Source organism: Elephas maximus, chromosome 8, assembly GCF_024166365.1.
Source record: "Elephas maximus indicus isolate mEleMax1 chromosome 8, mEleMax1 primary haplotype, whole genome shotgun sequence".
Classification (NCBI taxonomy): domain Eukaryota; kingdom Metazoa; phylum Chordata; class Mammalia; order Proboscidea; family Elephantidae; genus Elephas; species Elephas maximus.
This window is the reverse complement of record NC_064826.1, coordinates 15899439-15921931: the sequence shown is the minus strand read 5'-3', so window position 1 is coordinate 15921931 and position 22493 is coordinate 15899439. Positions and strand designations below refer to the sequence as shown.

At 41.5% G+C, this 22493-nt stretch overlaps 1 protein-coding gene across 3 annotated transcripts in view; it reads left to right on the top strand.

The window, feature by feature from the left end:
• EXOC4 (exocyst complex component 4) overlaps positions 1-22493 on the top strand; it is an 830068-nt gene that overhangs the window by 674486 nt on the left and 133089 nt on the right. For all 3 annotated transcript variants that reach the window (XM_049894654.1, XM_049894656.1, XM_049894657.1), the window contains exon 14: positions 11755-11933. In XM_049894654.1, the coding sequence (XP_049750611.1) occupies positions 11755-11933 (179 nt within the window). The remainder of the gene's footprint in view (positions 1-11754; positions 11934-22493) is intronic.

Below are 22493 nucleotides of genomic sequence, written 5' to 3'. Positions count from 1 at the left end.
TTATGAAGCTCAGAGGCTTCTGAGGTCTAAACCCAGCTCTTTATTACTTTGTTTTGGTTTTGTGTTTGGTAAGTCTTTTTATACCTCCTCAAGTTCTTCATCCAGTTCAGATTAGATAATTTTAAGAGAAGCAGAAATCCAGTTGGGTTAGAACTATATTTGGATGTAGAAACAACCAGTAGCCAGTTGCCATCGAGGCGATACTGACTCATGGCAGCCCCACACGTGTCAGAGTAGAACTGTGCTCCATACGGTTTTCAGTGGCTGATTTTTTGGAAGTAGATCACCAGACATTTCTTCCAAGGCACCTCTAGGTAGACTCAAACCACCAACCTTTTGGTTAGTAGCCAGGCGTGTTAACTGCTTACACTACCAAGGGACCCCAAGATGTAGAAGTAAGGTGAATAAAATAGAGCATAAATAATTTTAAGAAAAGTTCCACTTGAACATTTCAAAGGTCTCAAAATAACATAACAACAGCTGTTAAAAAGTCACAGCTATCTACAGCTATTGAAGAATCTTTAGGTAAATTGGAAGGAGCAAGTGAAAGATCTGATGCAGGAGACCTGAAAACTTGAGCTAGCTTAAACGAAGTGTTCATCGGTGAAGACGTTTATTTCACTGTCTATAGATGCTTAATATGACTTAAAAAATACAATTAGGAAAGGAAAAATGAATCTGCAAACATTAATATATTAAATAAGTACGAGGGTAGACAATGCTAATTTTTTTTTAATCCTCAATTAAATGAGATAAAGGTCATAGATGAGTGTAGGGCACAGCCAGGCAAGGCTGGATGAGAAGAAACTTAAATCTCAAAGTTAAACAAAAAAGACAGGCCATTAACTGGAGGCCCCGCTACGAACATATCCGGTAATGTTCGTGATGATTGCATTAAGCACTTTGTTATTCTATCAAAATGATACAACTCCTCTTAGCCTAAGTTTGGCAGTAAATGGGAAAAAAAAAATTATAATCTCCTCTACATAGTACATAAATGCTAGTCTAGTTGGACAATTATTTGAGAATTGTTTCAGATTTATAATTATCTGTTAGTATCATTCAGGTGTTCTGGTGGTACAGTGGTTAAAGCACTCGGCTGCTAACTGAAAAGTAGGTGGTTCAGACACACCAGCTGCCCCATAGGAGGAAGGTTTGGCAGTCTGCTTCCCTGAAGATTTACAGCTTTGGGGGCCCTGTGGGGCAGCTCTGCTCTGCCTTACAGGGCCACTGTGAGTTGGTATCAGCTCAACGGGCAGTGGGTTTGGTTTTAGTTATTATCATCAGAAAGTCAATAGTAAGGCATTTCTACATTTTATTTTTTGTTTAATTTCAGATCGTGAAATTCTTCAATTTACTGTCTCTCATTTAGATTCTTAATAAAAGAAAAAGATGTTTTAAGCCCTCTAGTTTGGTCTCAACCAAATGCGAAAATTATCGAACAATGTCACTAATATCACATGCAAGTAAAATTTTGCTGAAAAGCATTCAAAAGCAGCTGCAGCAGTATATCGACAGGGAACTGCCAGGAATTCAAGCTGGATTCAGAGGAAGACACGGAACTAGGGATATCATTGCTGATGTCAGATGGATCCTGGCTGAAAGCAGAGAATACCATAAGGATGTTTACCTGTGTTTTATTGACTATGCAAAGGCATTCGACTGTGTGAATCATAACAAGTTATAGATAACATTGCAAAGAATGGGAATTCCAGAACACATAATTGTGCTAAGGAGGAACCTGTACATAAATCAAGAGGCAGTTGTTCAAACAGAACAAGGGGATACTGTGTGTTCTAAAGTCGGGAAAGGTGTGCATCAAGGTTGTATCCTTTTACCATACCTATTCAGTCTGTATGCCGAGCAAATAATCTGAGAAGCTGGACTCTATGTCAAGAGTGCGGCATTAGGATTGGAAGAAGACTCCTTAACAACCTGCGTTATACAGATGACACAACCCTGCTTGCTGAAAGTAAAGAGAACTTGAAGCATTTACTGATGAAAATCAAAGACCACAGCTTTCAGTATGGATTACACTTCAACATAAAGAAAACAAAACTCCTCACAACTGGCAATAAGCAACATCCTGATAAACACAAAAAAGACTAAAGTTGTCAAGTATTTCATTTTACTTGGATCCACAGTCAATGCCCATGGGAGCAGCAGTCAAGAAATCAGAAGACCCATTGCATTGAGCAAATGTGCTGCAAAAGACCTTTCTAAAGTGTCAAAAAGCAAAGATGTCACCTTGAGGACTAAGGTGTGCCTGACCGAGGCCTTGGTGTTTTTAATCACCTCATATGTATGAGAAAGCTAGATGATGAATAAGGTAGACTGAAAAAGAATTGAGGCATTTGAATTGTGGTGTTGGCGAAGAATATTGAATATACCGTGGACTGCCAAAAGAACAAACAAATCTGTCTTGGAGGAAGTACAGCTAGAATGCTCCTTAGAAGCAAGGATGGCGAGACTACACCTCACACACTCTGGACATGTTATCAGGTGGGATCAGTCCCTGGAGAAGGACATCATGCTTGGTCAAGTAGAGGTGTCATCAAAAAAAGAGGAAGCACCTCAACGAGATGGATTGACACAGTGGCTGCAACAATGGGCTCAGACATAATAATTGTGAGGATGGCGCAAGACCAGGCAACGTTTTGTTGTGTTGTACCTGGCGTCACTATGAACCAACTCGACGGCACCCAACAACGACAACATTTTGGTCCCACTCAGCCCTTCAGAAGGTGGGGCTGGTAGTGATCATCTGTGCATCATGATAATAGGAAGGATACTTGTCTAGCTGCAGTAGGTGAGCAGAAGGAGGTGTCTTAAGACAAGGGCAAGCTGTGATACAGTCCCAGGTCTCTGCAGGAGGGGCCCATGCCTGTTCTAGTCTTTCTCCAGCTCTGTCTCTCCTGATGCTGCTCTCTGCTGCAGGCTTAACATTCCCTGCCAGATGAAGAATGCCCACTTCCCTCAGTCCTTCTACCCTGTTGAACTTCTGCACTTCCCCAGTCCATCACACTCTTTCCTACCTCTTTGTCATTGCCATACGTGTTTCTTCTTTCTGCAGTGCCCTCTGCTGCTCCCACCCCCACCTCCTATACCTGCCCAGTTCAGCGCTCAAGATTCAGCCCACTGAGGATGTGGATAACTTGGAACCCCCATCCACTGCTGGTGGGAATGTAGAATGATGCAGCCACTGTGGAAGACAGTCTGGCATTTCCTCAAAAGGTTTAATATGACCCAACAATTCTACTCATAGGCATATACCTGAAAGAAATGAAACATACATCCACACCAAAATTTGTACACGAACATTCAAAACAGCATTATTCTTAATAGCCAAAAAGCAGGAACAACCCAGATGTCCATCAACTGATGTATGAATAAATAAAATGTAGTATATTCATACAGTGGAATATTATTTGACATTAAAAGAGAGGAAGTACTGATACATGCTACAGTATGGATGAATCTTGAAAAGAGTATACGAAGTGAAAGAAGCCAGTCACAAAAGACCTCATACTGTATGATTCTATTCATATGAATAGGAGTCATATATGAATTTCCAGAATAGACAAATCTATAGACACAGAAAGTAGAAGGGTGGATACCTAGGGCTGTTGGGGGTGGGGGGAAATGGGGAGTCTAATAAGTATAGGACTTCTTTTGAGGGTGATGAAAACGTTCTAAAATTGACGGTGGTAATGACTGCACAACTCTGAATATACTAAAACCCATTTACTTGTATAATTTAAATGGGTTAATTTTATGATTTGTGAATTATTGTACATGGGGCACTAAGAGTTGGAACCAACTCAACGGCACCTAACAACAACAGCAAAGCTGTTGCTAAAAAAAAAAAAAACTCATACCTGAGCCCCATTCATGGTCTATCAAATCAGAATTTCTGCAGGTGAAGTTTGGCATCAGGTATCTTGTTTAAGCTTCCCTGGTTAAGCTTTTAATATATAGGCAGGATGAGAACTACTAGTTTAGACTACCTACCAAGATCCCTCTAAATGCCAGAATGGCAGAAATCTGTGAGTCAGGTGTTTGGTGCGTGTCCCAGGAAGCAGAGCCACGAGGAGAGGAGCTGGTGGTTGCGCATCCCCCACCTGAATGGTGGTCCCAGTTAGTTCTCTGACTTTGATCTCTGTGTTAGTAAAACCGAACCATTTGCTGTCAAGTCAATTCTGACTCATGGCAACCCCATGTGTGTCAAAACCCCGATTTCCCTACAAACAGAAAAAGAAAAGGAAAAAAAGAATAAATAGTGCTCTAAGTCCTGAAGAGAACCAGGGGGAGAATTTGCCAGTGTTGTCTGCCCACCTCAATTGCAAGAACAGAGTGAGGACCCTCACGCTTCTTCCCAATTCAGCCCCATTTAGCCGGTCAAGCGTATTTGCAAGGGCTTACATGGTGGAAGAAGAGTAAGCAAAGAAAGCAAATGAAAACCCTTACGTTGTGATTATAGGAGGAGCCAGGCAAACGTCTAGAGAGGAGCACTGGCTTATGAAATATGAAAAATAGCTATTCACACGCTAGTGTGTAATGAAATCCACGTGCATTAAAAGCCAGTGGAGGGTAGACAGAGTGATGAGCTTTAGCAGTTTCTAAGAGGAAAAACATAATATTGTAATCAAGATAACTGGACTATGTTGTTCCTTCCCATTTATGAGGCCTTAGCTAAAGTTTAGAAAAACATTTTTCGAAGACCTGATTAAAGAACCCATCAGAATAGGCCTACCCCCATTATTTTTGACATAGACAAATTAGCTTTTGAAAGGGTTGACAATTAAGCAGTTGTATAAAGCTGACATGATAAATGGAAATGTCATTGTCACATCTCGTAAGAATCAGTCAGTAGTATTAGGAATCTAGATAGGTAACCTGACTTTTTTATAACCCTTCATCAGTTTGAGCTCTGCCAGATAGTGGCTAAGTGATCTTTAACAGGTCACGACAGAGCTAATTAATCCCCAGGCTGAGGAAGCCAATCAATTCCCTGTAGCTTTGAATATAGCCAAACATAGTTATTAGGTCTTGTGTCAGCCAAGGTCTGCCAGGGAAAGCAGAAACCACTTCAAGTATTTACCTCACATTTCTCAGGCAGGGAATTGGTTACACAGGTTAATGGAATCTGAGCATCAAACAGAGCATTAAAACAAGCCATAGATTAGCAACAGCAGGAAGCCACTGCCTGCCTTCTGCTGGAAGGCCTCAGGGAGGAGGCCGCGCTGTTGCTGCTGTTGGGTGCCGCCATCAAGTCAATTTCAACTCATAGAGACCCCACGTGACAGAGTAGAACTGTCCCAGAGGGTTTTCTTGGCTGTAATCTTTACAGAAGCATATTGCCAGGTCTTTCTCCCACAGAGAGGTTTGAACCACCAGCCTTTTGGTTAGCAGCCAAGAGCTTGACCACTTGTGCCAACAGGGGTCCTTGTGGAGGCAGTGTTACTGGAGCACAGAGGTGTCCAAAGGAAGTTGGGGCCCTGGAGATGCAGCCATTGGTAGAGACACCACCCAAGGCAAGGAGGGAGGGAAGGGGATATTGTAACCCTGGCTTCTCCTTTTCCTTTGCCATTCAGTTTTCTACCAGCGTCGCCATTGTCAGTACCAGCTGGGAGCCTGGTGGACAAAGCCTGCAGGGGCCACACATACACACACAAAAACACTCATCCCTTAACACACATACACTACAGATCAGAGCAAAGGAAAGGTGAGCAATGGATTTTAGAACAAATAGGCCCAAGACCTTTAGAGCCAACCCGCATACACTGTGTCTCTTCTCACCCTTACGCCTGTATTGTAAAACTTGATCTTGGTATCTCTAGACCACCATAGCCCAAAGTTGTTGGGGCAAGAGCAAAACCCCTGTGAAAGGCTTTAATAATAAGAGGAAGGGCCATTCCCGCTTGCAAACCGTGGTTCCCAGACACGCTTTCTTGTTATTGGGGGAAAAAAGCACCATATATCAGTCTCTGTGTCAAGTTGTCTGGCACTCCAGTCTGGTAAGTGTTGTCCCCCAACTGGTACCATAGCTGAATCCTGCATAAGTCATTTGCCTGTGAGGCCAACCCCTTCGGCGTGACTGGGTGTGCAGCAAGAGAGGGGAACTCCAGAAGTGAAGTCCCTGCCTTGCTACTTTTGCTGTAAAGTAAGTTTCCTGGGTAGAAACATTGTGTGGGTTACCATGACTGTGAAAATGTTGAGTAAATCCTCCGAAGGAGGTACCGGCAGGAACATTTCAGCAAGGAAGGCAATTCCATGTCCAGTCTGTTACTCATGACCACATCACCACCCTTATAAAATACAAGGCATCTGGGTCAGTCTGGTGTGCCCTTGGAGCCATTCCTTGCCCTTCCTTGTGCCGCTGGTCTCCTAGGAGAACTCAGCCTCCAGGCTGTGTGCCTGGCCTCCATCTCATAGCTGGGCTCCGCCATGGAAAGCAGTGTTGGGAGCCTGGGGGATGGGTCAGGGAGAGAGAGAAATGGGTCTGAGGACAAATACGATCAGATAGGCACAGCTCTGAAAATCTACCCCTTTGAAACCATTGGTGATGCTTCTTTCATAATTGCATTAAATCTGCTGAAAATGCAGACTTTGGGGAGGAGGGCTTCCTAAAATTCCAGTGGATAACAGAATTATTTAAAAACTAAGTGGACATACTTTGCGGCATCTTTGGCAAAGTTTTCTTCAATGATTTCTTGTCAGAAAGACCTCTTTAAAGATTATAATTGTATAGTAAAATTAAACTTAACAGGCTTAATACTCTTGGCAAAATTCGCTTAAATGAATTCTTGTCAGAGAAGACTCTTGAAAGATTGTGTGGTAAAATGAGGCTTAACAGGTTTAACACTCCCTTCAGCTGCGTAGGCTTCTGTGTGAGCGTGTTGGCCTACTGATTACTGCTAGTCACTCCACAGGGCTTAGTGCCTAAAACAAACGCATTATGAGTTCTGATTTCTGTTACTACCTTCCCAAGAAAACAGTCATTCTTCTGCCTGTTTTACAGAAGAATATTTCTTGTTTTCATTAAATAATTTGCTTTCATAATAACCAGAAAATGAAAACAAAGTCGAACTCAGATCTAGAATGAAGAATGATAGGGGTCCAGATATTGAAGAATAGTCCTTCTGGAAGTGAGGGCCTGACTACTTCTTTAGCAAGCCACGAGCTGCAATCCAGACCAACCATCTGCTGCCTCCCAATTTAACTCAAGGAAGTATAATACCACATTCTCCAGTTTTCCATGTTGTGATTCCTGACATGCCCATTTAAAAGACTTTCTCATTTGTGGAGGGTTTTCTTTTTTTTTTTTAATTGGAAAGTAAATCTGTTCTTTGAAGACAGAAAGTACAGAAAAGCACAAAGCCCAATCCAGTCCCACAGCTAACATTTGGGTATATGGCGAGCCTATTTTTTATCAGTTTTATTTATATATATTTATATATATATATCTCTATCTCTCTCTATATGTATATCTCTATATCTCTCTATCCCCAGTGGTTAAGTTCGGCCGCTAACGAAAAGGTCAGCAGTTCAAATCCACCAGCTCCTTGAAAACCCTATGGTGCAGTTCTACTCTGTCCAACAGGGTCGCTATGAATTGGAAGCAACTCGATGGCAACAGGTTTGGTTTTATGATACATACATATATATGAGGAGTCCTGGTAGTGTAGTGGTTAAAGTGTTTGATTGCCAACCAAAAGGTTGGTGGTTTGAACCCATCATGTATATAGTTATTTTTCTTTTCAATACCATATGGTACATAGAGCTTTATAAGAGCTTATTTTATTCCATTGCATGTGCTGACTAAAAGTAGGCTGTAACAAACGTTTTGCTATGCAATCAAGTATAATTTCTAATGACTGCATGGTTTTTTGTTGTGTATGTCCTCATTTATTTAATAAATCAAAGTTTAGAAAAAACAATGTGTAGTCAAGCAGCTGGAGCCATCCATTTAAGGATGTTGTCACACATAAAAGCCCTCCACCATGCTCTTTGACACACTCAAACCCTCGAAGGAACGATTTTCCGTGACACAGTTATAGCTGTCAGTCAGTGGGTCTCGGTGTCAGGGTTTCCCTGCTCTCTCCGGGTTGTTAGGGGGCAGTTATGGATTCCTGTCAAATGAGGTGTCTGCTGTGTATTCAACATGAGGCAGTTTGTGTTTTTCTCAGTCTGTTGCTCTCCTGCCTGAGGAGGTTAAGCAAATCTCAGCTAGCCAGGGGGAATGGGCTCAGCGCACAGCCCTGGAAGCACACCACAGACATGCCCAGCCCGAAGCGCCCCGCACACGCAGATGAGACTTTTACATAAATACATTTGTCTGGATTGTCACGTTCCACCCAGGGTTATACCTACATGCATAAAAATGGCTGCAAGCCTGTGTTTCAAAGCTGTTTGCCTCCCCTGTTGCCTTTTCAGCATCCAGCTCAGAGGCATGTTGTATGTTATATCTGTCAAAGATGATTAAGGGGCTGGGAGCATTGATATATAAGGACAGATTAAGAAAACTAAATATTTACAACCCCGACTGAGTGCGGCCACGGGGACGATATTCTGTCGGCTGGGCTCCAACCATGGAGAAGACATTGTTTTCTGTTCCCCAGTAACTCGATTTTGGGAATATTTAAATTCAGAGACAGTGTTCTAGGGAAATTGCATTGAGCTGTTAGTGACAGAAACACGAGGTAGCAGTGGCTTAAGCATAGCAGGGCTGCGTTTTCTCTCGTATGACGTGAGGCCCAGAGGCCCAGGGTCCGGGACTGTACTGCAGCTCTGTGAAGGCAAGTCACTTTACCCAGCTGATTCTCAGTGCTGAGTTCTGTACTCAAGGTTGAAGAGAGCTACTGCAGCCCCAGGCTCCACGGCTGCCTTCCAGAGAGGGGGGAGGCAACAGATGCCCCTGCCAGCTGAGTACGAGGGCTTTGAAGAGCTTTCTTGGAAGCCCTGTCTGGTGCTTTCTGTTGCCCTCTCACTAGCTACGACATCTGCAAGGGAGACTGGGAAATTTAGTGAGGTGTTTTGTTTGTGTGTTGGGCACATGGCTGGCCCCGACAACATCAGGGTCCTTTTACCAAGAAGGCGGGAAATAGTGGGTATTGGGGAAGCAACTAGTGGTTTTTCTCTCAGTAATTTACCACTGACAGATTCTGGTAAAAGCCTGGACTCTGGGACATGGTGGCATTTGCTGTGGCATTGTGGTGTCCGTTTGTAATGCTAGCCCTCAAGATTTAACTTACTTATCTCTGATCTAAACCAAAAAAATCTGTTGCCATCCAGTCAATTCCGACTCATATTTCTGATCCTTCTTACCTATTTAAACTTAATCATCCTCATATACTTTGGGGTTGGTGGTAAATAAAGTGATCATCTCAACGGCCTTAATCAAAATAGCTACAACTTCCTAGCTTTTACTCAGTTCCATGCTGCACTGTGCACCTAAAAGCATCGCCCAAATGGGCGACTTCAGCCCAGTCCAGAGGGCAAGGAGGCAGATGTGGACAGCTGGAGCCCCACTCACCAGGAGCCGCTGATGGTTGAAGCTGTCGTGAGTTGCCTGCAAGTTGATTCCGACCTGTGGCCACCCCGTGTGTGCAGAGTAGAACTGCTCCACAAGGGTTTCAGAAACAGATCACTGGACCTTACCTTCCAGGCACCTCTGGGTGGTTTTGAACCAGCAGCCTTTCAGGTAGTAGTGCAGTGCTTAACCATTTGCAACACCCAGGGACTCCAGGAGGTGCGTACATAGAAGTTTGTAATACCCTTCTCTCCACTTCCATGATTATCGAAATTTTCACAGTAAAAATTTTTTAATCAGCTGATCTAGTCCATATATGACTTCGTATAAGGTCAGTACTATTACCCCCAGCTAATTCTCAGAGAAGTTAAGTCGCAGCTCAAGGTCACACAGCCAGCGAGTGGCAGATCTGGGATGCAAACCCAGGTCTGTCTGACTCTGACCCCTGTGCGCTAACCCTTGTTACTCAGAGAAAATGTGGTCCCGTGCATCCCACTGTTACACATGCAGAACATGCCCCCACTCCCAACCTGGCCCAAGCTCCTGGCTAGGATGTGCTCACACATTCCAGTTTGATATGCATGGTCCCCCCGACTCTACTGCCTCCCCAGCCGAGACTTCCCCAAAGCAGCCAACCAGTTGTGCCTTTTCTTTACAAAATATGACCCTCTGTTGGGTACTTAAATATTTGCTTGGTAGCATAAACATTTTTTATAAGCACTTAATTCCCACTTGTCTCAACGGTATGTCAGCCAGTGTGTCCAACTGTATGTCAGCTGCTGTTAGTGACTGCTTGGTTGAAACATAATTTGGCTTGTTCTACCTAAATAAAGCCCTTACCTCTTTCCACTTGCAATACTTTAAGTTTTGGAAGACTTGAGACTCTTAGAAAACTTACCTCCGGCATCAGCTTACTGCCTGTGTGGAACTTTCCTGAGAGGACTTGATTTTTCTCCCTAGCACCTTCATCCATCGCTTATCACATCAGCCCTCTCTGTCCCTTTTTTAAAAGAAAGAGGCCTGTGGGCATGAGGCTGCCTCAGCCCTGGCTCTGCCACTCAGATATCACGGAGGCAGAGAGCAGCTTGCCCCTCGGAGCCTGTCTGCAATTCTCCATCTCAGCAGTGGCTGTTTCACAGGGGTGGTAAAGTCCCTTCCAACTCCATCTCTCCATGACCCCATGTTGCTTAATATGTCAACCTGAAAACCTATTCTGAGGACACTGGGGTCTGTGTGAAACCCTCCTAAATGTATTTTTCTAGTCAGGAAGAGGGTCCCAGCATTGATTTTTTTACTGGTTTCTCTTTTCAAATGATAAATACCCTAATGCTTTATAATTTATTGCCCGAGATCCTTTTGAAACAAATGAATGAATGAATAAATGAGCGAAGCTTGCCATCAATCTCAACTACAAACTACTCTCTTAAAGAGGCTGGGCCCTCTTTGCTTTTGGACATTTTAAACAATTTCTAACTGCCAGGTTAACTTGGTTGTTTTACTTATGACAGTAGGCTTTAAACTATGTACATATTTACCACCCATAGCTCTCTGTCAGCCTCCATAGCAAGAAAAGAAGCAAGGAAAATGCCCCTGGAGGGCAGGCGTGGAGGCATCCCCAGAGATCGTTATTGCCTAGGTCAGGCCCACACTGGCTCCTGTCGAAGGTACAGCCACTGGTGTCTCTTCTGTTTTTTTTAAGAACTTTCTTTCCCCTACCAGATAATGCTTTTTTCCTACCAGAATAATTTTAAACAGACATATAATAGTTTTCTCACACACTTAAACCTGGGGACAGTGTTGTTGTTATTTGTCAACGAGTCGGCTCCCACTCATGGCAACTTTATGTACAACAAAATGAGACATGGCCAGGTCCTGCGCTATCCTCATGATCATTGGTATACTTGAGTCCAATGATCCGTCAGTTTTTTTGACTGATTTTTCTAAGTAAATTGCCAAGTCTTTCTTCCTAGTCTGTGTTAGTGTGGAAGCTCTGCTGAAACATGTTCGCCATGGGTAACCCTGCTGGTATTTGAAATACCAGTGACGTAGCTTCCAGCATCACAGCAAAATGCAAGCCACCCCAGTACAACCAACTGACGGACGGGTGATGGCTGGGAAAAACAGCATGCCATAAAACTGTGATTATAACAACCGTCAAAAGTGTTTCCCACCCTGGCCCTCTCCATGCTGCATGTTGAATCTGTTTCTGATGTGTTTTTTAGGGCAGCCTTTGGCAAGGAGTCCGAAGTGCTTATTGGGAACCTGGGCGATAAGCTGATCCCTCCACAAGACATCCTGCGTGACGTCAGTGACCTCAAAGCCTTGGCCAACATGCATGAAAGCCTGGAGTGGTTGGCAGGCCGAACAAAGTCCGCTTTCTCCAACCTTTCTGCATCGCAGAGTGAGTATCTGGCAGGGTGGCCCTTGTGAACACAACTGAGGACCTAGACCAAGCACTTACATTTGCAATGTGAGGCACATACGTGTCACCGTGGGGGGCAGTGTCCACATGGTGCGAAGGTCTGTGTTGAAATTCTACTGGTGCTGCTGCTCTTCTAGCTTGTGATTCTGGAAACAGAACAAATCTCAGGTTGGCTGTGTGGGGCCTGGGAAGCCAAAATAGATCCGTGTTAACGTAGCTTGACGCTAAACCTTAGAAACATGAATCATGTAAGATCACATGACTGTGTCTCAAAACCAGAAAGCAATGTATCTGGTCCTCGGTACATCAACTTCTCAAAGACAGAGACTGTGTCCCCATTCAGGGCTGAACACATGGCTGACATCCTCGTTTTACTGGCATAAAGCTCATGAAAAAGTGTCTACAAAGAGAATAATGGATGTGATTAAAGTTTGGAATATAGAGACAATGAGGAAAACGGTTATTGTGGAAAAGAGAAGACTGAGAGATAATTGGAAGCCCTGGTGGCATAGTGGTTAAGAGCTACAGCTGCTAACCAAAAGGTCAGCAGTTCGAATCTACCAGGCGCTCCTTGGGAACCCTATGGGGTAGTTCTACTCTATCCTGTGGGGTTGCTATGAATTGGAATTGACTTGACAGCAACAGGTTTGGTTTGGTTTCGGCTTTGAGAGATAATTATGGATTTCAAGACAATTAAGAAATAGGGTATGAGATAAAAATGGCAAACCTCTTCTTCTACCAAGGACCAATGACTCGAGAAAAATAATCTAAAAACTTTAACCCAGCCAAACCAAAGCCATTGCCATCGAGTTGATTCTAACTCATGGCAACCCTATAGGACAGAGTAGAACTTCCCCCATAGGGTTTCCAAGGCTTAATCTTTTTGGAAGCAGACTGCCACATCTTTCTCCCATGGAGCTGCTGGTAGGTTCGCGCCGTCAGGCTTTCCGTTAGCAGCCGAGTGCTTAACCACTGCACCACCAGAGCTCCTTCTGAAAATTTTAGGGTTCATAAACTCTATTCAATGAGTATAAAACAAATACTTTTGAAAGGCATTCGTTCAGAAAATTTTAGGGTGCATAAACTCTATTCAATGACTGTAAAACAAATACTTTTAAAAGGCATTCGTTCAGAAGTATGTATTAGGCAGTTAAAATAGAGGAAAAAGATGATATGAGGAAGGAATAAAGGAAAAAGACCAATTTAGATGCATGAATGGAGAGACAGAAAAAAATAACAGATGAAAGATCGAAGACACAAAATCAGCTCTGAATTTTATTTCAAGGTTAATGGAAGATTATTAGAAGGAAAATATTTAAATTATTTGGGCTGTGAACTTGGAGCGAGTTATTTAGTATCACTGCTCCGTGAGAAGTATTATTACTTGGTTAACCGTGGTTTTCAGCCTAGAGGTGGAAGAGTGGTGGATGAAATTCACAGGGGTGAATGTTTCCCTGAAATTCCCCCAGAGCAAGAGTCTGGGGAGCCCTTGAATGCTGACCACAGACAACCTCATGCTGATGATGAGTGGGTCCTGAGGGCCAGAAGGGTGGGTGTGGGGAGAAAGAGCACTGAAGGATAGGGGCTTCTGAGGGAGATCACATAATCTGCTTTAGAAATCTTTCTAAAATACTACTTTTTAGTTCATGCTTTTTATTATTTAAAATATTACTTTTTTTGCTGGTAATAAAAGTATACATGTTTAGTCTCAGAAATCTATAGGAACAGAAAATGCATCCGTCTATTGAAGATTGGGCCCAGTGATGTATCTGAGCCGACTCTGCCTAAGTAAGGACTCTTGGAAGGTCCCTTCAACTTTGTCATTCTGTAACATCAGGCAATTCTATTGAAAGCCATAGTCTAGATTATTAATTTTATCTCCCTGTCCCCACGCCCCCCCAAAAAATAGCAGAAAGAGCTAACTTTGCTTTTGCTAATTATAAAATAAACAACTCTGGAAAGGGACCAGAGCCTCTTGTCCTGGTGTCCTGTGGCTCTTGGACATGCAGGGCTGCCTGGGTAGGCTCATTAGCCATGGTTGAAAGGCATCCTCTTGTTTAGTAGGCCATTAATGTCCAGTGTTTAATAATACAGTATATTACTGTAAATGGCATAGCATTCCAGATTTCTGTTTTGTCCGCTCTAAAGGGTCACACGAAGCAAGATGAGACATAAGCTCTACAGCATTCCACTGAGGGATTCACCCAGGCTGACCTGGCACCAGCTGTCTTCAAAGGGAGGAAGGTCCCCTCTGAATGATGCCGTACTTTGTAACTGCACAATTTTGCTGTTGTATTCATGTCACCAAGAATACTCAGTACAGCCAATGTCTAATTCACGTCTTTACTCATTTCAGTTATTCTGACAAAGACTTCTTCTACCATGCCTGTTAATACTTCCATCTCCTGTGCTCAATTCCATTTTATAATATAAGTTGTACCCTCTCAGTTGTTCCTCTTGGGCGATTATTCCACCCCGTGAGTGGTTTAAGTGACTGTCAGCATTTTGAAGATCAATGTGAAACCCAAGTGAATAGTAATCACCACTTCTGGTGTCTTTGCTACAACAAAGCATCAAGTGTATCGGTTTATCCTTCTAACAACAAGCCTAGCTCACCCACTTTTGCTCGTTCTTTGAATTCCCAGGAGAGATGCCCATTGATGTTTATAATTTGAACAAGGCTAGGATTCTCTGATAATGGGTTACTTTGATTGCTCTATGTCAGTGTGACTCCAGAAAGGGAATGAGGGACAGCTTTTTATTGTTCTTTTCAAAAGTGAACTAAATGATTATCGTAGCAAAAGGGTTTCCAAGTCTGGAGACGGGATAGCCTGAAGAAAATGTCACCCTTTTATCTAGCATTCATGGGTACTCAGCAGAATGGGGGGCTACCAAGAAGAGAGGATGTTAGGTTTATTTCTTGATTTATATCCTGTTAACTGTTTGGTATGGAAAATGCCCTGTTTTGTTAAAATTAAGGAGTTATTAATGTAATAGACTAAGGTAAGTTTGCAGAAAATTATTTTCATAGTAGAATATCTCTTCAAATACTATAGCAGGATTCTCACCCACGGGAAACGTTTCACACTGTACTAAAGAAAATGTTATACTTTAGTAGCAGGGCAGACTTGGCAGTACATTATCCAGGAGATAAAGAGTTAACCAGTTTTACAAAGATAATTTTTTCCATGTCCTTTAGTGTTTGCCCAAATGTCACTCTGTCTTCTTTTACTTAAAATGGTCCCCTGGCCTCACTTACTTAAAATGATCAGCTTACTTTGGTCCTACTGTCATCTGTGCACCCTGCTCCATCTCCATTGGTGCTGACCCTTCAGTCTTCTCTACACCTGTTCTACTTAACAGTCTTTCAGTGGAAAGTCACGGACTGTTTGAAGAAAAAAAAAAGAATACATTGTCTCATAAAACTGGTAAATCAAAGGGCTTCAGGTATGGCTGGGTCCAGAGGTTCACAGATACCATCGGATCACAGACATGCTCACATTCTCTCTCTCTCTCTCTCTCTCTCTCTTTCTCTTGGTGCTTCCTCTTCATTGCTTTCAATCTCAGGTAAGCACTTCCCATATGGCAACAACCTCGGCCACAATTAGTCCCAGGATTATTTGATCCCAGACAAAAAGAGCTCCAGAAACAGTCCCAGCGAAGTCTTGGAATGACCCAGTGTGGCCTTCTCTGCTGGATCTCTGCTTCTCTTTGTCTGTCTGTGTCTTGTTTCCTGACTCCATCTTTCTCCCCACCTTCGCCTCCAGAATACCTTACTGTTCCACATCTGTTTTAACAGACATGTCAAAGAAGCATTTAGTGTTGGACGTTCAGGGTCTCCGTTTACACACGCTTCCCCATTGATCACAATTTCAGCCTTGTGGTAAAGGCACAAAATAATTTCTGCTGTTTATAATATATGTGCTATTTGTAAGAGTCCTAAATAAAGACTCAATAATTGTTATGGTTAAGAAAATTCTCATAGCAAAATATCGCCTACATAAAAATTGTTTGAGTGCTTTCCAAATGAACATTAATGATTATTTTTTGTATTTTACGCATTTATTTTAAGGATGAGTTACTTTGAAAAAAAAAAAAAAGGCTACACAGAATTGGAAGGCGGCTCATGGGCTTATTTCGTCTGCATTTCTTCCTCAAGAAGACCTTCTCTGTCTTAGATTCTGTAAAAATCTCTCAGGTTAGAGATTCTACAACTTCTTTGATTATATATTCTGCTATTTAAGCATCCTTACCATCTAAGAGGTTCTCTTTTTTTTTTTAATGTGCTTTAAGTGAAAGTTTATAAACCAAATCAGTCTCTCATACAACAATTTATATATACCTTGCTATGTACTCCTAGCTGCTCTCCCCATAATGAGACAGCACACTCTTCCTCTCTACCCTGTATTCCCCATGTCCATTCAACCAGCTCTTATCCCCGGCTGCCTTCTCATCTTGCCTCCAGACAGGAGCTGCCCACTTAGTCTAATGTATCTACTCGGGCCAAGAAGCTCACTCCTCACCAGTATCATTTTCTGACCTATAGCCGGTCCAATCCCTGTGTGAAGAGTTGGCTTCAGGAACGGTTCCAGTCTTGGGTTAACAGAAGGTCTGGGGACCATTACCTCTAGGGTCTCTCTAGTCTGAGTCAGACCATTAAGTCTGGTCTTTTTGCAAGAATTTGAGGTCTGCATCCCACGTTCTCCCGCTCCATCAGGGATTCTCTGTTGTGTTCCCTGTCAGAGCAGTCATTGGTGGTAGCCAGGCACCATCTAGTTCTTCGGGTCTCAGGCTGATGTAGTCTCGGTTTATGTGGCCCCTTCTGTCTCTTGGGCTCATATTTACCTTGTGTCTTTGGTGTTCTTCATTCTCCTTTCCTCCAGATGGGTTGAGACCAATTGATACATCTTAGATGGCCGCTTGCTAGCATTTAAGACCCCAGGTACCGCTCACCAAAGTGGGATGCAGATCCTTTTCTTAAGTCATTCTGTTATGTCAATTGGAGGTCCTCTTTTTTATTAAAGCCCCCTTGCTTCAGTCTAAAAGAGCCCTGGTGCTGCAGCGGTTAAGCACTTGGCTGCTAACTGAAAGGTGGTAGTTCGAACTCACCAGCCACATCGTGGAAAAAAAGACCTGGCAATTTATTCCAGTAAAGTTTAAAGCCTGGGAAACCCTATGGAGCAGTTCTAGGCTGTCTGAGTCGGAATTGACTTGAGGGCACACAACAACAACAAAGCTTCAGTCTTAACTACTTTCTTCTGTTGTAATCTCTTCAGAAATTGAATGTTAAGTACTTTCTCTCTAAAATACTTTCGTGGATCTGAAAACATGGAATTCCTTGTCCACATCTCTGGTTCGTAAAGCCTTTTGGTTTGCAGGTCCCAGTCTCTGAGTCAAAGGCAACCAAATTGAGTAGGATTAAGAGCCCAGATCAGGCTCTGGGTCACCCATGCTGTCTTGGACAGGTTAACTGTTAGCCTTTGTGAGTGTGGGCCCTAGAGTAGGTTCTTTGACCCAAGCTCTTCCACCCTTGGCTCACTAAGTTCCTGCTGCTGAAGTTCCCACAGAGCCCACGTGCATGGGTAATAAAGAGGAATCAAAAGCCATGCCCTCCTCTTTTGCACTATGAGTAACCACAAAGTTAAATATCCCTCCAACTTCCAGGGCAGATAAATCTCATAATTTTGGTTCCTAGAATTGGTTCGGGCATTGCAATATTAGTTATACAATTACTTACGTACGTTTTTCTTCAAGTAGAATTATCACTTAGCATCTTAGAAATCATCTGGTCCAAACCAATTGTTTCACACATGCAGAAATTAATAAGGCCTTGGAGTGGTCACACTGCATGTCTAGGCCTGAACTGCAATGGGCCTGCCAATTCCCAGATGAGTTCTCTTTCTACTACATCATTTTCTTGACTATTACCAAGGCTGTAGAGCCACTGCCTGGCCCTTTCATGCCATATTCATCTTAAACCATCCCAGGCGGGTGGTCATATATGTGTGTGTGTGTGTGTGTGTGTGTGTGTGTGTGTATGTGTGCGTGTGTGTATATATATATATACTTTTTTTTTAATGGAGACACTTTAATGCCACTGTTACGTTGTGATCATCTCTGATCATTTTCTTTTGCCCAACCAGAGTTTCTAGGCCTTAAATATATGGAATTATTGCACATATCTCTTTTGAATTCCATCTTAGTTGTAATAAAACATTTCTCTAATTTATCGCTCTGTTTATTCAGTGAGCATTTTCTAAGATAAAAACTCCCCCTACCTTGACACCATTTTATATAATGCCTTCTAGATGCTGCACTGTCCTACATAGTAGCGACTAGACTTGTGTAGGTCCTTAAATGTCTGTGTAAATCAATTAAAATTCAGTTTCTTAGCCACATTTCAAATGCTCAGTAGCTACTGTATTGGATAGCACACCTACAGAGCATTTCCATCAGGACAGAAAGTTCTAGGGGCCACTGATGAAGGTTTAAAATAACGCCAGTACATGCAATTAGACTTTTGAGACGTGCTTGAAATGTCTATCTAGTTATAGCAAAACGTGGGTAATTGGCCAGACTCCAAATCCTTGTTCAGAGAAGTATATGATTTAAGGCCAGCACTACTCAAATTTTTTTCTATCAATGTTAATGGATGTTAAAGGAATTGGAAGTCAGAAAGACTTGGGAAATATTAGGTTAAAGAACATTAAATGGAATTCCAGACCAGAAAACTTCTGAAGTCTTTAATATGTTAACAAGGTAACTACAGCAACGCATTGTTTCCCCAACTTATCTGTGGAATCTTTTACCACAGCATCTCATAGAACTTCCCTTCCACAGCACAACTTCTGAGAAACACTGCCCTGTGCTGTATTTATAATAACTTAAGAACCTTTTGTTTTCCCAGCACAGGACAGGACAGATGTTCTACTATTGCAGGAACATAATTTCATATTATTGCCAAATTTGCACACTGCCAGATGACTTCTGCCACAATTTGGTTATCTAATTATTGATTTTGTTTAATCAATTAGTGCTCCTGTCAGCTAGTATAAAATGACCATAGTTTTCCTTTTCACTAGTTTCAAACGTGGCTGTTATACTGACTCTCCCATGAATCTTTGAGTTTTTCTCACAGTTCTAGAAGATGCTAGCTACTAACGTCATAAGACCATACCACAGTTCATCGAAGAATGCTGATAGATTCATGTGGTGCTCCCAGGACTGATCTTGTTTTATTAAACTTTTTATTTTAGAATAACTTTAGATTTATAACGAAGATTTAGAACTACAGAGAGTTTCCTTACACTCACACCCAGTTTCCCCTGTTATTAATGTCCTACTTTAGTATGGTACATTTGCTACAACTAATGAGCTGATACTGACACGTTGATACTGGTAAAGTCCGTACTTTATTTGAATATCCTTATTAGTTTTTACTTAATGTCCTTTCTCCGTTCCAGGACCCTGTCCAGGAGACCACATTACATTTAGTTGTTATGCCTCCTTAGACTCATCTAGACTGACAGTTTCTCCAACTTTCTTTGTTTTTTGATGACCTTGACGGTTTTGAAAAGTACTGGTCAAGCATTTTGTAGAGTGTCCTTCTATATGGGTTAGTCTGATGTTTTTCTCTTGACTAGACCCAGCTTATAAGTTACAGAAAGGAAAACCACAGTGGTAAAGTGTGATTTTCATCACTTCATATCAAGGGCAAGTGCTGTCAACATGTCTTATCAGCAGTGATGTCCTGGGATTGATTTTTATGCCTCCAATTGATTTAGTCTTCTCTAGGCGTTTCCCTCTGGATTCTGGATTGACTCTACTTTCCATCTACAAATGGCTTTTGTCTTTTTACCTTTCTGATGGCTATTTTTTAATATGATGAATGCATCTGGTATAAGTCCGATGTCCCCATGAGTTGAATAGCTGCTAAAAAAAAGGTTGTCTACCTTAGACGATTATGCAAGTGATACCAATTACAATATCGTGGATCTGAAAGGCTCCGAATGGGGGTGGCTGTGTTTTCTACCATGAACAGTGATTAGGGCCTGCAGCTACTTCTTAGTGGCTCATGTACTAGTCCACCCTTAATAAGTGTACATAACCTTATAAGTTTCAGACAAAGCCATGTGGAGCTTAAAAGAATTTACCTGAATATTTTTCACTAAGAAAAAATATTTGTTTTCTGTTAGTTCTTAATGTGCATTGTTGACAGAAAACCCATTTGCAAGTTAAACTTTCTTCCTCAGAAATATCCTTGTAATGTTAGAGCTTCAAAGGCAAAAATAATCAAGTTAGCTCACTCAAGCAGCCTATTTTGGCATATCAAAACAAAACAAACCAAGAAGCTAGGATAGAGTAAGCAAACATAAAATAAACTAATACAATAACTTACAGATGGCTCGGAGACAACACTCAATATCAAATCACATAAAGAAGCAGACCATGATTACTTCAACAAGCTCTCAAAACAAACAAGGGATTTTCTGGATGAAGGTGCCTTCCTAGAATTACCAGATGCACAATACAAAAGATGAATATACAGAACTCTTCAAGACATCAGGAATGAGATCAGGGAATACACAGAACAAGCCAAGGAACACACTGATAAAGCAGTTGAAGAAATGAAAAAGGTTATTCAAGATCATAACGAAAAGTTTAATAAACTATAAGAATCCATAGAGAGACAGCAATCAGAAATTCAGAAGATTAACAATAAAATTACAGAATTAGACAACTCAATAGAAAGTCAGAGGAGCGGCATTGTGGAAGTGGAATGCAGAATTGGTGAGACTGAAGATAAAACACTTGGCACCAATATATTTGAAGAAAAATCAGGTAAAAGAATTTCAAAAAATTAAGAAGCCTTTTTTTTTAAGAATCATGTGGGACTCTATCAAGAGAAATAACCTATGAGTGATTGGACTACCAGAACAGGGAAGGATAACAGAAAATACAGGGAGAATTGCTGAAGATTTGTTGGCAGAAAATTTCCCTGATATTGGGAAAGATGAAAAGATATCCAAGATGCTCGTGGAATTCCACATAGGGTAGATGTTAAAAGAAAGTCACCAAGACATATTATAATCAAACTTGCCAAAACCAAAGATAAAGAAAGACTTTTAAGAGCAGCTAGGGATAAACAAAAAGTTACCTACAAAGGAGAGACAATAACAGTAAGGTCGGACTACTCAGCAGAAACAATGCAGGCAAGAAGGCAATGGAATGACTTACATAAAGCATTGAAGGAAAAAAAATGCCAACCAAGAATCATATATCCAGCAACACTGTCTTTCAAATATGAAGGCAAAATTAGGAAATTTCCAGGTAAACAGAATTTTAAGGAATTTGTAGAAACCAAACCAAAACTACAAGAAATACTAAAGAGAATTCTCTGGTTAGAAAATCAACAATATCAGATATCACCCCGAGACTAGAACACAGGACAGAGCAACCAGATATCAACCCAGATAAGGAAATCACAAAAATAAATCAAGATTAAAAAAACACTCCAAATAGGGAAACAGCGATGTCACTGTGTAAAAGAAGAAACTATTAAAACAATAAAGAGGGACTAAGAAATGTAGTCATAGATCTTTCATATGGAGAGGAAGACAAGACAATATAAAGAAGTAAAGTTTAGGTTTAAGCTTAAAAAAATAGGGGTAAATATTAAGGTAACCCCAAAGGACACTAACAAACATACTCATCAAAATAAAAATACAAGAAAAAAATAGAGACTCAGCAGAAACAAAATGAACAACAGTGAATAAGAGGAAAAAACTATATAAACTACTCAGCACAAAAAACTAAGTGGGGAAAAGAAACTGTCAACAGCACACAAAAAAAGATCAAAATGACAGAAATAAACTCATATCTATCCATAATTATGCTGAATCTAAATGGACTAAATACACCAATAAAGAGACAGAGAGTGGCAGAGGGGATTAAAACAACACTATCCATCTATATGCTGCCTACAAGAGACACACCTTAGACTTAGAGACACAAACAAACTAACATTCAAAGGATGGAAAAAAATATATCAACCAAACGAAAATCAAAAAAGAGCAGGAGTAGTAATACTAATTTCTGACAAAATAGACTTTAAAGTTAAATCCACCACAAAGGATGAGGAAAGACACTATATAATGATAAAAGGGACAATATAGCAGGTGAATGTAACCATATTTAATATTTATGCACCCAATGACAGGGCTGCAAGATACATAAAACAAGCTCTGACAGCACTGAAAAGTGAGATAGACAGCTCCACAATTATAGTAGGAGACTTCAACACACCACTTGCAGTGAAGGACAGAACATCAACAAAGAAGCTCAATAAAGACACGGAAGATCTAAATTCCACAGTCAACCAACTTGACCTCATAGACATATACAGAAAACTCCACCCAACAGCAGCCAAGTATACTTTGTCCTCTAGCCCACACAGAACATTAGAATATACCATGTATTCGGGCATAAAGCAAGCCTTAGCAGAATCCAAAACATCGAAATATTACAAAGCATCTTCTC